General features: G+C 41.6%; 1 protein-coding gene across 10 annotated transcripts in view; it reads left to right on the top strand.

The window, feature by feature from the left end:
* DZANK1 (double zinc ribbon and ankyrin repeat domains 1) overlaps positions 1-16,189 on the top strand; it is an 87,344-nt gene that overhangs the window by 53,208 nt on the left and 17,947 nt on the right. For 9 of the 10 annotated variants that reach the window (XM_063802521.1, XM_063802523.1, XM_054674829.2 and 6 more), the window contains 3 exons: positions 1,965-2,087; positions 2,902-3,066; positions 4,639-4,846. In XM_063802521.1, coding sequence (XP_063658591.1) covers positions 1,965-2,087; positions 2,902-3,066; positions 4,639-4,846 — 496 coding nt within the window. The remainder of the gene's footprint in view (positions 1-1,964; positions 2,088-2,901; positions 3,067-4,638; positions 4,847-16,189) is intronic. The other variant, XM_063802519.1, reaches the window with a different exon arrangement.

Raw genomic sequence — 16,189 nt, 5'->3', positions numbered from 1 at the left:
TGAAATATTCTTACAGATAGATTTCAGTAAATTGCCAGCAAAAGATTTTCTCAGACACCCTTTCCTCAGGCATTCAGGACTTCTTATGTAAATAATAAAACCATTTAAATTGATTTTGTTAACTGTCAGTGATGTAACTGTTTCTGGGTCTCATCTATCAACAAAACTATTTTCAGAACAATCCCAAAATTGAATTTGTTCTAAAAATTGTATTTCTATCTGAATGGTATATCAGAGCTTAGATGCCACAGGATAATACTTATCTCTGTAGTCCATAGAAGTAACAATGCATGTTCATTCTGATAGCTTTATGTCTTTTCTTTGTTTAGCAGCATTAATATGATGGGGTAAGATAACTTTTCTTTCTCTTCTTTTTTTTTTTTTTTTTTGTTTTTTTGATCAGTAAGACTACCAGAAAGATAACTTTTCTTTCTTTAAAGCAATGTTATGTTTAAAAGCCACTTGAACAGTCAGTACATTTCAATGAAAAGTCTGAAGGCTTTGTATTTAGAAACCAAGGTCAGCAACCTTTATGCCAAAATCCTGTTTTAAGAATAGGATAATTGAAATGTAAGTTCTGAAGCAAAAGTTTGCAGAGAATTTCTCTTTGATTTACCTGAAGGAGTTTCCCTCTAATTGCACAGAAATGAAGGCAAGCGCACACAAAGAGGCCCTCTGTTCTCGGGTGTCTGTGAATGCTGGGGGCTGATGTGGCCTCTCTTGGGTAGGTTTCTATTCTAGATAACAGAGCGGTCCCTGAAGCAAAACGGGATAGAGCTGGGCAGATAGAGTGAACTAAAATGTGTGTCTTTAGGGAAAAGTGCCCTTAGCAAATGTTTTCCCTGGTGTGTGCGTTCTTAGTATTGTGCCTGGCATATGTGGTAATACACATTCAGTTACCAATTGAATCAGTCATTCATTGACTCAGTAAAACCTTTTGAATGACTCCCATGTGCCAAGGTACCAGGACTGTCCTAGTCGGGGGAATAAAAGTGAAATTATAGTCCTTTCTCCTGAAGAAATCAGGGTCTAGTGGAAAGCAAGGTGGGACCGGAAGGAAGCTGGCCGGTGGAGCTGGGCCCTGTGCTAAGCATTCCTATCCACTTAACTGTGGGTAATCGTCTGAAACTCCCTACAGACCTGGGAGGAAGCTATTGTATTGAAGGGGCTGTATGGAGTCAGGGAGAGAAGCCAGGCTTTAGAGTCAGATGGCTCTAATCGTGCATCTCACCCTCTCTGTGTCCCCAAGCTCTCCCTCTGTAAGATGGGGACAATGACAGCACCCACCTCCCAGGTCTACAGTGGGACTGACGTGAGGGTGCAGGGCAGTGTGGGAATGGAGCCTGCACATGGTGGGTGGTCAGGTAGCAGCCACTGTGCTGTCACTCCCATTTGGGAAGTGAGCAAGTCTCCTACCAGGCAATAGTGAGGAAGCAACAGATTCAAATCTAGGTTTACCTAACATAGTCCCAGGAATTCTCACAAAACAGTTCTGCCTCTGTCCCCAATATAAAATAATTGTTCTCATGTGTCAAGAATGGGAAATGAAGTCACATTTTTCTATGGAAACCAAAACTCCAAAGGGTAGAAGATAAGCCTCAATCATGACCCCTCAGGTAGCTTAGCTCTCATCTTCCTTCATTAATATTGTTCTGTTAAATCAACAGTAGGGCTTGCTATCCCTGATATTAAAGATATTGAAAAATATTAAGATGTGCAAGGCACCAGTTTCATTGACTTTCTGTTATCTCCATGAAGGAATGTGAGCTCTATGTACTAATTTATTAATTGATGAAACTCATCATAGCTGTACTCCTTTGGGAAAAAACAAAACAAAACAAAACAAAAAAACACTGTATTTCCGGGGCTCATCTTGTCTGGGAATTTTTTATCTTTTTTGAATTGGGAGGGGGATTAGAGAATATAGTACTGATCCTGCCTTTAAATGCCATTTCATTCACCAGTCGATGTGCAGTGGGGATAAAGCCCCTCCTCCACCCACTCAGAAAGGGGGGACCATTTCCTGCTCTAGATGTGGTCGCTGGAATCTCTGGGAGGCGTCCTTCTGCGGCTGGTGTGGAGCCATGGTGGGTATTTTAAAACTGAGATTCTGTATACTGAGCACCTCACCACTGGCCTGGAGGGAGCCAGGCACTTCTTCCATGGCCTTGCAGAAATCACTTCTTGTGATTTCGCTACTGGTACCTATAACCTAAGAATCTGGAGATAGAGATAATTAATTATCTTACATTGAGAGCCATCTCTGATGACTGTTTTGACTTGCATTTCTTTGAGGTTAAACCTTTTCACTCATTTATTGACTACTGGCATTTTTTAAAATGAATTATGTCTGCCTGCCTTTATAATAAAGCACTCAAGGCTGTGTATTTATTTAAGTATCGCATGCAAATAACAAAAAAGTTTTAGAGTGACAGGTTAGTCTCCTCTCTCTCTAAGTCCCACAGTTCTCCTCTCAGAAGCAATTGCTCAGATCCAGTTCTTGGGATGTTCTTTCAGCTATTCAATGCATGTATAAGTAAACTGGTGCTATGAACACTGACCCAATTATTTTCACCTAGCAAGGTGTCTTGTTAGTAACCTCCTCATTCTTTTCAGTGGCTTCATAATCCATTGTTTGTATGTATGTACTGTGTTATATTTAGACCATCCCTATTGCTGGACATGTGTGTTGTTTTCAGTGATTTCTTTTAAAACCACAGTGTTTTAGGGGTTGACCTAGAGTACACTTCTTTCTGTACTTGTCCATCTGTAGGATAAATTCTGGAAGGTAGAATGGCTGGGTCAGAGAGTCTGGGCATATGTTAATTTGTATGGTATGAGAATAATTTACATGAGGAAATTATAACTCTAATATTCATCAAGATATTTTCTGTCCTCTAGCTCGGCATTCCTGCTGGCTGTTCTGTTTGCCCTAAATGTGGGGCCAGCAATCACCTGTCTGCCCGATTCTGTGGCTCCTGTGGTATTTGTGTGAAGTCCCTGGTGAAACTTAGCTGGGACAGAAGCCTGGCTCTAGCTGCTGAGGAACCTCGCCCTTTTTCTGAGGTGAGGCCTCCCCTGTAGTAAGAACTGGTACCCAGGAAGAGGCTGTAACTCTGAATGTGTGTGCTCCACCCTGTGAATCAACCCGGGGAAGAGACCCAAAACTTTTAGAACTTTCACATGGAATTTCAACTAGGTGTGTAAATAAATGCAGTCAATTTAGATTTTAAACACTCGAATGATTTCTTCAGAAATCAAAGATCTAAATGGGCATATTTGTGTGTAGTAAATTGAGGTCTATGCCATTGCATTTGGAAGGCCGTAGACATAATGCTACTTTAGTGGCTTTAAAATACATGAGACAGAATGCACTTCTCTTGAATTTCTTATGTAGCATTCTGAGAACTTTTCCTTCCCCTTTTTTATATTTTAGAAAGCTTAGGGTATATAAGATTGCTTTTGTAATTTATAACAGCTGGGAATAGTTTGAGGACAAATCTCACCGGGTTATTTTCAGAAGTACTTAAGCTCTAACAACTGGCTTTGTGTTAGATTTTTATAATTTTATACATTTCTCTAAGCTGGATAAAGACTTTCCATGTTTCTTCTTATCTCTTTATTATAAGAAGTTAAAGATTGATCATTATTAGAGGATACACTCAGCACTTTGTATGCAGTTTTAGGGAGTTCATGACCTTCTTTTTTTTTTGAGACTGAGTCTCGCTCTGTTGCTCAGGCTGGAGTGCAATGGTGCAATTTTGGCTCACTGCAACCTCTGCCTCCCAGGTTCAAGCAATTCTCCTGCCTCAGTCTCCTGAGTAGCTAGGATTACAGGCGCGTGCCACCATGCCCGGCTAATTTTTGTATTTTTAGTAGAGATGGGGTTTCACCATGTTGGTCGGGCTGATCTCGAACTCCTTACCTCGTCATCCACCCACCGTGGCCTCCCAAAGTGCTGAGATTACAGGCATGAGCCACCATGCCCAGCCGTTCATGGCTTTCTTAACCCAGTTTGAAAGATTTAAATCCTAAACTGCCACTAGCCCTTATTCCTTTGTGCAAATGAAACAAAGGTGTTCTTTTCTCAAGACACTTGACTGCCATCTATTGGAAATTGCTTGTAATATACTGGTTTCTCTACTAGAAAAATTACCCCAATACATATGCAAATATATGATGTTCACCATATGAATGGTACTACTTTGAATGCAGTGACGTTGTGCAACGCACAACCTTTCATGGTAGTCCTCTCAGGTCCCCAGGTTTAGATGCAGGAAAGTATGTTAGAAAAAATGTTGGTGACCAGTGGCTGAGTGTGGATTAGTAGTGAAGTCTATGCTCTATTGGATTACAGAGCTGAAAAGGATAGATATCTTCCAGGCATCAAGCAGGCCGGCAAACACCCCTTGATTTGCTGACTTTTAGATAATAAATGGCTAATCCTGGATCAGGCTGGAAGTTGCTGAGAAAGATAGGAGCAAGGAAGATGAGGCAAAGGCTGGAAAACCCTATTAGTTCAAAGTACACTTTTCTTGAGATACTTTTTATTCTGATTAGAGTTGTTTTCTATAAGTAAAATGCAAGATTGATTAAATTATATTCTGATTTTAAAAATGTCTTCTGCCTCACTCATAGCCCCGATGTGCCTGGCAGTCCCTGAATATTCCTTTGCCCAGATCTGATGTTGGGACTAAGAGGGACATAGGAACACAGACTGTTGGCCTCTTCTACCCATCTGGCAAGCTGCTAGCAAAAAAGGAACAGGAAATAGCCTCTCAAAAGCAGAGGCAGGAGAAAATGAGTGACCATAAACCCCTCCTCACAGCCATCAGCCCAGGAAGAGGTAAGGGGGAGGATGCCCTTTCTTCTGGTCGGGAGGGAATTCACTCTTTCTCTGAAAGAACATTTCATTTTCTCTTCCTTTTAGATTTATTTGTATGTGTAAGAAGTAAGTTTCTTTCTTTTCCTCTTTTTCAAGTAATTTTCTTTGTACTGGAAAAAGAAGCTCTTCCTGTAAGCTCCTTCTTAAACTTTCAGTATTCTGACGTTTTAGCTCATAGCCCTGCTCTCTAGTTCCTCAGTCACATGGCGCATGTGGGTTTCTTTTGTCGTGACAGGCATGTTGTTAGTGCGCAGTGCTATTGCTATCTGCCGTTATCCCTTTTTTTAATTGTAAAATTTAAATAACATAAAATTCACCATTTTGACTATTTTTAAGTCTATAATTTGGGCCAGTTGTGGTGACTCATGCCTGCAATCCCAGCACTTTGGGAGGCCAAGGCTGGAGGATCTCTTGAGTCTAGTCTGGCCAACAAAGTGAGACCCTGTCTCTACAATTTTTTTTTTAAAGCAGTAATTTGTGGTGGTGCATGCCTGTGGTCCCAGCTAGATGCTTCAAATTTCATTTTGAAATTTAATCTCTATTGTGGTGGTATTAAGTGGTGGGACCTTTTGGAAATTGATCATGAGGATGGAGCCCTCATGAATAGATCAGTGCCTTATGAAAGGGCTGGAGGGAATGAGTTAAGGCCCCTTTTTGTCCTTTGGCCCTCCCTCCATGTGAGGACACAGCATTGCCCTCCTTTGGAGGATGCAGCAACGAGGCACCATTTTGGAAGCAGAGAGACCAGGCCCTCCCCAGACACCTAACCTGCAGGGACCTTTATTTTGGACTTCTAGCTTCCAGAATGTGAGAAATAAATTCCTGTTCTTTATAAATTACCCAGTCTCAAGTATTTTGTTTATAGCAGCACAAATGGACTAAGACAGTTTGCTAGTATTTTCTTGAAGACTTTTGTGTCTATATTTATAAGAGATATTAGTCTGCAGTTTTCTTCTTTCCTTCTACTGTCTGTCTGATTTTGGTATCAGGATAATGGTAGCCTTATAGAAACACTTCTTTTTTTTTGAAGTGGTTATGAAGAATTGGTATTAACTATTATTTAAATTTTGGTAAATTACCTGTGAAGCTATCTGGATCTGATGTTTGTCTAGTGGGCAATTCTGATTACTCTTTACTTTTTATAGGTCTGTTCAGATTTTCTATTTCTTGTTGAATCAGTTTTGGTAGTTTGTGTTTTTCTAGATATTTATCTATTTCATCTGATTAATTTATTAGCATACAGTTGTTTGTGATACTCTTTTATAATCTTTTTTATTTCAGTAAAGTTGGTGATAACATCTCCTATTTCATTTCTAATTCTAGTAACTTGAGATGTCACTTTTTTTGGTCAATCTTACTAAAGGTTTATCAATTTCATTGATCTTTTCCAAGAACCAACTTTTGGTTTTATTGATTTTCTATTATTTTTATATTCTGTATTTCACTAAATTCCACTCTAATCATGATTTCCTTCTTTCTTCTTACTTTAAGTTGACTTTGCTCTTCTTTTCCTCGTTTAAGGTCAAAGATTAGGGGGATGATTTTGAGATCTTTCTTCAGAATGTGAACATTTGCTGCTATAAATTTCTGTTTGAGCTTTGCTTTCACTGCATCCCATAAGTTTGGTGTACCTTCATTTTCTTTCTTTCTTTCTTTTGAGATAGGATCTCACTTTGTCACCCAGGCTGGAGTGCGGTGGCACAATCATGGCACACTGCAGCCTTGACCTCCTGGGTTCAAGTGATCCTCTTCCCTCAATCTATTGAGTAGCTGGGAGCACAGGCACAAGCCACCACACCTGGATAATTTTTAAACGTTTTTGTAGAGATGGGGTGACACTGTGTTGCCAGTGTTGCCGGTCTCAAACTCTAGGTGTCAAGGAAGCCTCCCACCTTAGCCTTCCAGAGTGCTAGGATTATAGGCATAAGCCACTGTGTCCAGCACCATGAATCAGGGTTTTTTGTCCATTCTGACGATCCCTGTTTGTTTTTTTTTTTAATTGGATTGTTTCATCCATCTACATTTAATGTTATTATTGATAAAGTTGGACTTATCATTTTGCTTTTTGTTTTCCAAATGTTTCTAAATGCCTTTTTTGTTCCTCTGTTGCTCCTTTACTGCTTTCTTTTGCATTGCATATTTTCCAGTGTAACATTTTGATTTATTTAATGACTTTTTCACTACATACTTTGAGTTATTTCCTTAGTGGTTACTATAGGGTTTTCCTCATACATCTTAACAGACTATACTTCAGGTTTCTACTAAATTAATTCCAATGAAATATAGAAATTCTACCCCTATAATTCAATTCCCTCTTCCCAACTTTTGTGGCATTATTTTCTAATATAACATTATGTTTATGTTTACATATATGTTATAAACTCTCAAAACACTGTTACAATTATTAGTTATAACATGATGTCTTTTAAAAAAAGAACTATTATTTATGGCTTTTGTTATATTAGCCTTCTTTTCCCCCATTTATAGTTCTCTTAATTTATTCCTTTGGATTATTTCCTAAGCCCAATGAAGCTTTGCTCTTACTCACCTCCCTTTTTTTTTTTTTTTTTTTTTTTGAGACGGAGTCTCGCTCCGCCACCCAGGCTGGAGTGCGGTGGCGTGATCCCGACTCACTGCAACCTCCGCCTCCTGGGTTCAAGCGATTCTCCTGCCTCAGCCTCCCGGATAATTTTTTGTGTTTTTAGTAGAGACAGGGTTTCACTGTGTTAGCCAGAATAGTCTCGATCGCCTGACCTCGTGATCCACCCGCCTTGGCCTCCCGAAGTGCTAGGATTACAGGCGTGAGCCACCACGCCTGGCCTCACCCACCTTCTTTGTGTTGTTATTGGTCAATATATCTTATTTCTATATGTTATAGGCCAAACTTTATAATTATATTCATATTCATATTGTTTTACATACTCTCTTTTTGAATCTGTTGAGAAGAAGGGAAAAGAAATATGCATTTATAATGTCTTTTATAATTACATAATTACCTTTACTGGTGGTGATGGTGGTGGTGGTGGGGTGTGTGTGTGTGTGTGTGTGTGTATTCATATTACTCTCTAGGGTCATGTGCTTTCAGCCTAAAGAACTTCATAAGTATTCTTATAAGGTGGATTTGCTAGCAATGAATTCTCTGTTTTTGTTAAACTCTACTAGCTATAAGATTCTTGCTTTACAGTTGTTTTCTTTGAACACTTTGAATACGTTGATCTACTGTCTTCTGCCCTCCGTTATTTCTGATGAGAGTTCTGCTGTTATCATACTGGGGATCCCTTGAACCTTAGGAATCACCTCTCTCTTGCTTCTTTCAAGATTCTCTTCTTGTCATATTCTTTCAACAGTTTGATAATGTGTCTCGCTGTGGATCTCTTTGGGTTTATCCTACTTGAAACTTGTTGAGCATCTTTTTAAAAATTTTTTAAATTTTTTATTTATAAAGTTTTTGTGGGTACATAGTAGGTGTATATATTTATGGGGTACGTGAGATATTTTGGTAGAGCCATGCAATGCATAATAGTAACACTGATTGCATAAACAAACAAACTTGCAAAATGGAAACTAATAAAAACTCTAGATTTAATCCCCCCTGCTTTTTAACTTTTTGTTTTTTCTCTTTAGTGTTATTGTACTGTCTTAAAAAGTTGTAGTTATTATTTTTGATTGGTTCATAATTTAGTCTTTCTATTTAAGTCAAGAGAAGTTCACACACCACAATGACAGTGTTATGCTATTCTGTGTTTCTCTGTGTGCTTACTATTACCCGTGAATTTTGGACCTTCGGATAATTTCTTCTTGCTCATTAACATCCTTTTCTTTCAGATTGAATAACTCCCTTTAGCATTTCTTGTAGGACAGTCTGGTATTGACGAAATTCCTTAGCTTTTCTTTGGGAAGATCTTTGTTTCTCCTTCATGTTTGAAAGATATTTTTGCCAGACATATACTATTCTAGGGTAAAACTTTTTTTATTTTTTTCAGCATTTTAAATATGTCATGCCACTCTCTCCTGGCCTATAGGATTTCTGCTGAAAAGCCTGCTGCTGAAGGTATTGGAGGTCCATTGGATGTTATTTGTTTCTCTTCTCTTGCTGCTTTTAGGATACTTTCTTTATCCTTGACCTTTTAGAGTTTAATTATGAAATGTCTTGGGGTAGTCTTCTTTGGATTAAATCTGCTTGGTGTTCTATAACTTTATTGTACTTGAATGTTGATAGTTTTCTCTAGGTTTGGGAAGTTCTCTGATACTATCCATTTGGTTTTTTTGTTTGTTTGTTTGTTTTTTTGAGACGGAGTCTCACTCTGTCCCCCAGGTTGGAATCCAGTGGTGTGATCTCAGCTCACTGCAACCTCCACCTCCTGGGTTGAAGCGATTCTCCTGCCTCAGCCTCCCAAGTAGCTGGGATAGTGGGCGTGAGCCACTATGCCTGGCTAATTTTTATATTTATAGTACAGATGGGGTTTCACCCTGTTGGCCAGGCTGGTCTCGAGCTCCTGATCTCAAATGATCCACCCACCTTGGCCTCCCAAAGTGCTGGGATTACAGGTGTGAGCCACCGCATCTGGCCTGATACTATCCCTTTGAAGAAACTTTCTACTCCTATTTCTTTCTCTACCTCCTCTTTAAGGCCAAATACTCTTAGATTTGCCCTTTTGAGGCTATTTTCTAGATCTTATAGGTGTGCTTTGTTGTTTTTTATTATGTTTTCTTTTGTCTCCTCTGACTGTGTATTTTTGAATAGCCTATCTTCAAGCTCACTTTAATTCTTTCTTTTGCTTAATCAGTTCTGCTATCTAGAGACTCTGATGCATATTTTAGCATGTCAGTTCTATTTTCCAGCTCTAGAATTTCTACTTGATTCTTTTTAATTATTGCAAACTCTCTTAAATTTATCTGACAGAATTCTGAATTCCTTTTCTGTGTTATCTTGAATTTCTTTGAGTTTCCTTAAAACAGCTATTTTGAACTTTCTGTCTGAAAGGTCATATATCTCTGTTTCTCCAGGATTGGTCCATGGTGTCTTATTTATTTCATTTGGTGAGGTCATGTTCTCCTGAATGCTGGTGATGCTTGTAGATGCTCTTCAGTGTCTGGGCCTTGAAAAGTTAGGTATTTATTGAGGTCTTCACAGTCTGGACTTGTTTGTGCCTATTGTTCTTGGGAAGGGTTTCCAGGTATTCGAAGGGACTTGGACCCCAAGCCCCATAACACTGTGATTTTTGCAGACTTGTAGAGGTACTGCTTTGTGGTCTTAGATAAGATCCAGAAGAATTATCTGGACTACCAGGAAGAGATTCTTGTTATTTTCCCTTCTTTTTCCCAGACATACAAAGTCTCTCTTTGTGTGCTGAGCCACCTAAAACTAGGGGTATGGTGATGCAAGCACTCCTGTGGCCACCACTATTGGGACTGAGTTGGGTCATACCTGAAGCCAGTATAGCACTGGGCCTTGCCCAAGGTCCTTCCCTTCCAGGTGGTGAGTTCTACCAGGCCTTGAGCATGTCCACAGATGCTGTCGGGAGCCAAGGGTTAGAGTAAAAAAACATAATTATTTACTTGATGTTCTATTATATTGCAGCTAAGCAATCAAATCATAGAAAGTCTTTCCTGCTCTTCCCTCCCCTTTCCACAGGCAGAGGAACCTCTCCCTTTGGCCACCACCACTACTGGTCCACATGTCCACAGGGGATTCTGCCAGGCCACTGCCAATGTTTGCTTGAAGCCCAAAGGCTCTTCTGTTAGCTTGCGGTGAATGCTTCCAGGCCTGGGACTCACCCTTCAGGGCAGTGGGCTCCCCTCTGGCCCAGAGCAGATCCAGAAATCCTGTCCAAGGCCCTAGGCCTAGACTCGGGGACCCCAAGAGCCTGCTTGTTGCTCTCCCCCACTGTGTTCAAGCTGGTACCTAGGGTGCAAGATGAAGTCCCCTTTACTTTTCCCTCTGCTTTTCTCAAACAGAATGAGTCTTGCACCATAGCCACTACAACTTGGAATGTGCTGGGTCTTCCCCGAAGTTAGCACATATCAGAGCACAAGGCCCACAGCATACTCCCTGGGTATTGCTGGTGGTTATTTGGGCCCAGGGGCCCTTTAGTCAGCAGATGATGAATCCTGCCAGGACTGGGGCCTTCTCTTCAAGACAGTGAGTTCCCTTCTGGCCCAGGATTTGTCTAGAAATGTCAGCTGGGAGCTAGGGCCTAGAAGGGGGGCCTTACGGCTCTGCCTTGTGCCCTGTCCTACTGTGGCTGAGCTGGTATCCAAGATACAAGACAAAGTCCTCTGTACTCCCTGCTCTCCTCTCCTTAAGTAGAAAGGAGTCACTTTTGTTGCCATGAGCTGCACTGCCTGGAGTTGGAGAAGGGATATTACAAGTCCTCCTTAAACCATGCCAGCTGGTGTCTCCCTAGGTCACGTGCCACCCGAGTTTACTGCCTCTGAGCCTAGCCTAGCACTAGGAGTTGCCTAGGAATTTCAGTCTTTGTGTCCTAGACTGCCTTTCAAGTTTACCTATGATCCCAGAGCACCTCGGCCACCAGTGGCGAGGCTTGCTGAGAAATTCAAGTTCAGACCACTAGGATGAGCAATTTCCCTCTGGCTACGGTTGGTCCAAATGCTCCCTCCATGTGCGGGCACTGGCTGAGCCCAGCACGGCTTTATTTTCAGCTGTGACAGGGCAGTACCGAGTTCAGTGTACAGTCCCCCAGTCACTGTGCTCTCCCTCCCCAAAGTGCACACATTCTCTTTCCATGCTGTATAGCTGCTGCTGGGGGATGGGGAAGGATGGTATCAGTGATTCAAGACTGTCTCTCCTGCCCTTCTCGATGCCTCTTTCCACAATATGAAGTTAAAACTAGGTATTGTGATTGCTCACCTGATTTTTGGTTCATGTAATGGTGCTTTTCTGAGTACAGATAGTTGTTAAAATTTGGTGTTCCAGCAGGGAGGATGAATGATGTAGGCTTTTTCTGCCATCTTGCTCCACCTCCAGCTTTTTGAGCTTCTTGGATGTATAAATTCATGTCTTTTATAAAATTTGGGAAGGGTTTGGCAATCATCTCTTCAAATATTTTTTCTGTCCCATTTCTCTGTCTCTTCTTCTTGGGGGATTCTCATGTAGATGTTGGCATGCTCAATAGCTTCCAATGGGTCTCTTAGGCTCTGTTCATTTTTCTTCATTCCTTTTTCTCTCTTTTTTTTACGTTGTATAATATCTATTGACCTATTTTTCAGTTTGCTAATTCTTTTTTATCCTACTTCACATTTACTGTTGAGCGCCTCTTGTGAATTATCTATTTTAGTTATTGTACTTTTCTGCTACATATTCTTATTTGGTTTTCCTTTCATGTGTTTATTTATATTCTCTTATTTCAGGAAGAATTCTTCCTTCTTTTTTTATTTTTATTTTTTATAGGCAGAGTCTTGCTCTGTTACCCAGGCTGGAGTGCAATGATACAAATCACAGCTCACTGCAATCTCAAACTCCTGGGCTTGAGCAATGCTCCTGCCTCAGCCTCCCAAGCAACTGGGACTAGAGGTGCACACAATCATGCTTGGCTAATTAAAAAAAATTTTTTGTAGAGATGGGGTCTCACTATATTGCCCAGGCTGGTCTCAAACTCCTGGCCTCAAGCAATCCTCCCACCTCAGCCTTCTGAAATGCATCATAATTTCTTCTATTTTTTTTTTTTTTTCTAAGAGTCAAGGTCTTGCTCTGTCACCCAGGCTGGAGTGCAGTGGTGCAATTATAGCTGACTGCAGCCTCCAAATCTTGGGCTCAAGAGATCTTTTCATCTCAGCCTCTCGAGTTGCAGGGACTACATGTACATTCCACTACTCCTGGCTCTTCTTTTACTCCTTTTAAGCATGATTTCCTTTAGTTCCTTGAGCATATTTATAATGGCTGCTTTGAAGTCTTAAATCTTCAACTCTAGTTGCTATCACAGGCAGTTTCTATTGCATGTTTTTTCCCCTGTGTTTGGGTCAGAGTTTCCTGTTTCTTTGCATGTCTCATGATTTTTTTGTTGGAAACTGGATGTGTTAGATAATATATTGTATCAACTCTGGGTACTGACCTATATTCCAGGCTTGTTATTGTTATTTGTTTGTCTGTTTGTCTGTTCATTTTAGTGAACTCTATTTCACCCCCACAGTATGAAGCTTCTGATGTGACTCCATGGAGAGTGTAGCCTTGGCATGCACCCTGTCACCATAGGATGATGGTGGTTTGGCAGGGCTCTCTTTGTCTCTTTCCTGACCACACCTAGCCATTAAGCTCTGCTTATTGTTGGATGATTCCTGTATTGTTTTCAACCATGACCTGGGGCATAAATTGCTTCACAGACTGGTTTAATTAAATTTGGCATCCTTTACAGCAGGGGTGTCCAATCTTTTGGTTTCCCTGGGCCGCACTAGAAGAATTGTCTTGGGCCACACATAAAATACACTAATGCTAATGGTAGCTGATGAGCTAAAAAAAAAAAAAAAAAATCTCATAATGTTCTAAGAAAGTTTAAGAATCTGTGGCCTGGCGCGGTGGCTCACACCTGTAATCCCAGCAATTTGGGAGGCCGAGGTGGGCGGTCTCAGGAGTTTGAGACCAGCCTCGCCAACATGGCAAAACCCCATCTCTACTAAAAATACAAAAATTAGCCGGGCATGGTGGCAGGCATCTATAATCCTAGCTACTCGGGAGTCTGAGGCAAAAGAATCTTTCAAACCCGGGAGGCAGAGGTTGCAGTGAGCCGAGATCATGCCACTGCACTCCTACCTGGGCAACAGAGTGAGAATCCATCTCAAAAAAAAAAAAGAAAGAAAGTTAGTTTATGAATCTGTGTTGGGATCCATTCAAAGTCGTCCTGGGTCACATGTGGCCCATGGGCTGTGGGTTGGACAACCTGGCTTTACAGGGATTGTTTTTTAGGTCAGTGTTTGAATATTTTTCTTACCTCAGGAGGGCTCTTCTTAGCTGTTTATTTCTCTGATCCTCTGAGGTAAACTGGCTGGCCTATTTAGCTCATATCTCTAATGAATCTTCTAGTCTTCTTTTAACTGCTTTTTAACACACCCTCCATTGTTTTGAAAGCAGCCTTAGGCTTGAACTTTCCCACACTTTGTTGCAAATGAAGTCTGTTTCTTTGGGGAGAGATTCTGAACTCTGTTTTTTGACCTGCCTCTTCCCCTGGGCAAAATCTCTGAGCCAATACTCTGGATGGAGACAATGGCATGTTTTTTCAATGTGGCACCATTGCTTTAGGGGCTGGGTAAGCAACAGAGCATGTGCAGCTGTAGCCTTTGTTCTTCATGACTTGCTTCTCCCAACATTGGACTTGTGCTGAATGAGCCAGGAATAGGTGGTCTGGACCCCAGTATTCTCAGTGTCCCAGATCAAAGGTAGAACATCTATCCCATGAGTGGTAACTGAGCAGAGAAAGGGAGCCCCCATCTCTTGACCACACTTGGCCAGAACTTAGCCTGTGCAAAGGGCAATTGGGACAGGATGAGAAATACTGAAGTCCCTGACCTTCCTGGGAAGATACTACACCCCTTTGGGAACTCTGAGGAGAGGGAGCCCTGTGTACTCATCTGCACCTATATGGAGTGGAGCTGAGAAGATGTGGAAGGGAGTGGCCCATGGTTCAAACACCACAGACTCTCATGATTCTGAGTTTTGGTATATTTTCATTAAATGTGTATTTTCTGTATGGCTTTAGAACCATTTCTAGATGGCTCTAAAGTACTTGTGATGGATTTTGCTGTTTTTTTAAATAGTTTTGTTAGCAGTGGCAAATTCTTACAGGTCTGCAGCAACCTCAGTTCTTGCTTCCAAGAAGGAAAGAATTTGGCCGAGAGGCATGAGGCAGAGTGAGAGACTGAGGCAAGTTTTAGAGCAGGAGTGAAAGTTTATTGAAAAGTTTTAGAGCAGGAACGAAAGGAAGTACACTTTGAAGAAGGCCAAGCGGGTGACTTGAGAGATTCAAGTGTGCTGTTCAGCCCTTAATGTGGGGCTTATACATTGGCATGTTTCCAGAGTTTGCATTACTTCTACCCTGATTCCTCTTGGTGGGCTGTCCCCATGTTCAGTGGCCTGCCAGTACTTGGGAGGGACCACATGCACCGTATGTTTATGGAAGTTGTGTGCATGCTCACTTGAGGCATTCCCTTATCCATTGAGTGTTCCTAGAGAAAGGTCATGTACCAGTTAAACTCTGCCATTTTTCTTCTTAGTGCACATGCCTGATCCCACTCGTCCAACTCCTGAGATCTCATCGGGAAGCTGCTGATCACCAGCTTCAGGTGTCTTCTATCTATTGGGAGACCTCTGTCCCCTGGCACCAGCTGCAGCCAATTGTTATTTTAGAGAAAGTTTAACAACTGCCTGACCATCACCTGATGGTCACCTGACATTTCTGGGGGTTGGGGGAGCCTTTCCTGCCCTGCTCATGTCTCCTTAGCTACCTACTCTAACAATTTTACTGGGGAGTAGGTCCACTCAAATCCCTAGGCTGCCATGCCAGAAGTTGGTCATTCCCAGCTCTTCTTTGCCCTCTGGATGTCCTTAGTGGGAGTCAAAACCCAGCCCACAGTCTGACTGAAGTCTTCCAGATATAAATGTGGTATCAGACCTGTGGTAGATTGTCTGCAGAGATGACCAGAATCACTCCTCACATCCCTCCTGTCCTTAGGAGGAAGAGGCTGTTTCTCTTCCTTTGGAATCTGGACTGACCTTGTGACTTGCTTTGACATAGAGAGTGATAGAAGAGACGCCGTGATAGTTCTGGGCCTAGGCCTTACGAGAGCTGAAAGCTTCCACTTAACTCTCTAGGAAGTCAGCACTGTGTAAAGAAGTTCAGTACAGATTACTGAATTAGAAGAGATGCCACATGAAGAAGAACAGAGCACCTGAGCCAGCACCCAACCCAAAGACTCCAGACATTTGAATGAGTGCAGGTGAAGGCTGAGCCATCCCAGACAGCTCCCAGTAGTTTGTGCCATCTTCGCTGAGGCCTTAGCCTTGTGGATGAAATAATCTTGGATCCCATAGCCCTATTTGAGATGGCTCAACTGACACCATGTGGAGCAGAGATGAACCGTCCCTGCAGAGCATTGACCATATTCTTGACCCACAGAAGTATGGGCAGTAAAGTGGTTGATGTTTTAAACCACTAAGTTTTGGGGTGTTTTGTTTGGTAGCAGTGGATAATAGAAATAGGTTTTCAGTTTCCTGTAGCAGAAACTAGTCCCTTTGAATCCCCTTGTTCAGCCTGGGGACTCACAGTCTTACAATGACCCTTTCCAAAGGACTTC

Source organism: Pan troglodytes, chromosome 21 (assembly GCF_028858775.2).
Source record: "Pan troglodytes isolate AG18354 chromosome 21, NHGRI_mPanTro3-v2.0_pri, whole genome shotgun sequence".
NCBI classification, from domain to species: domain Eukaryota; kingdom Metazoa; phylum Chordata; class Mammalia; order Primates; family Hominidae; genus Pan; species Pan troglodytes.
Note: the sequence above shows the minus strand (reverse complement) of the source record. Positions and strands in the feature narration are given on the sequence as shown.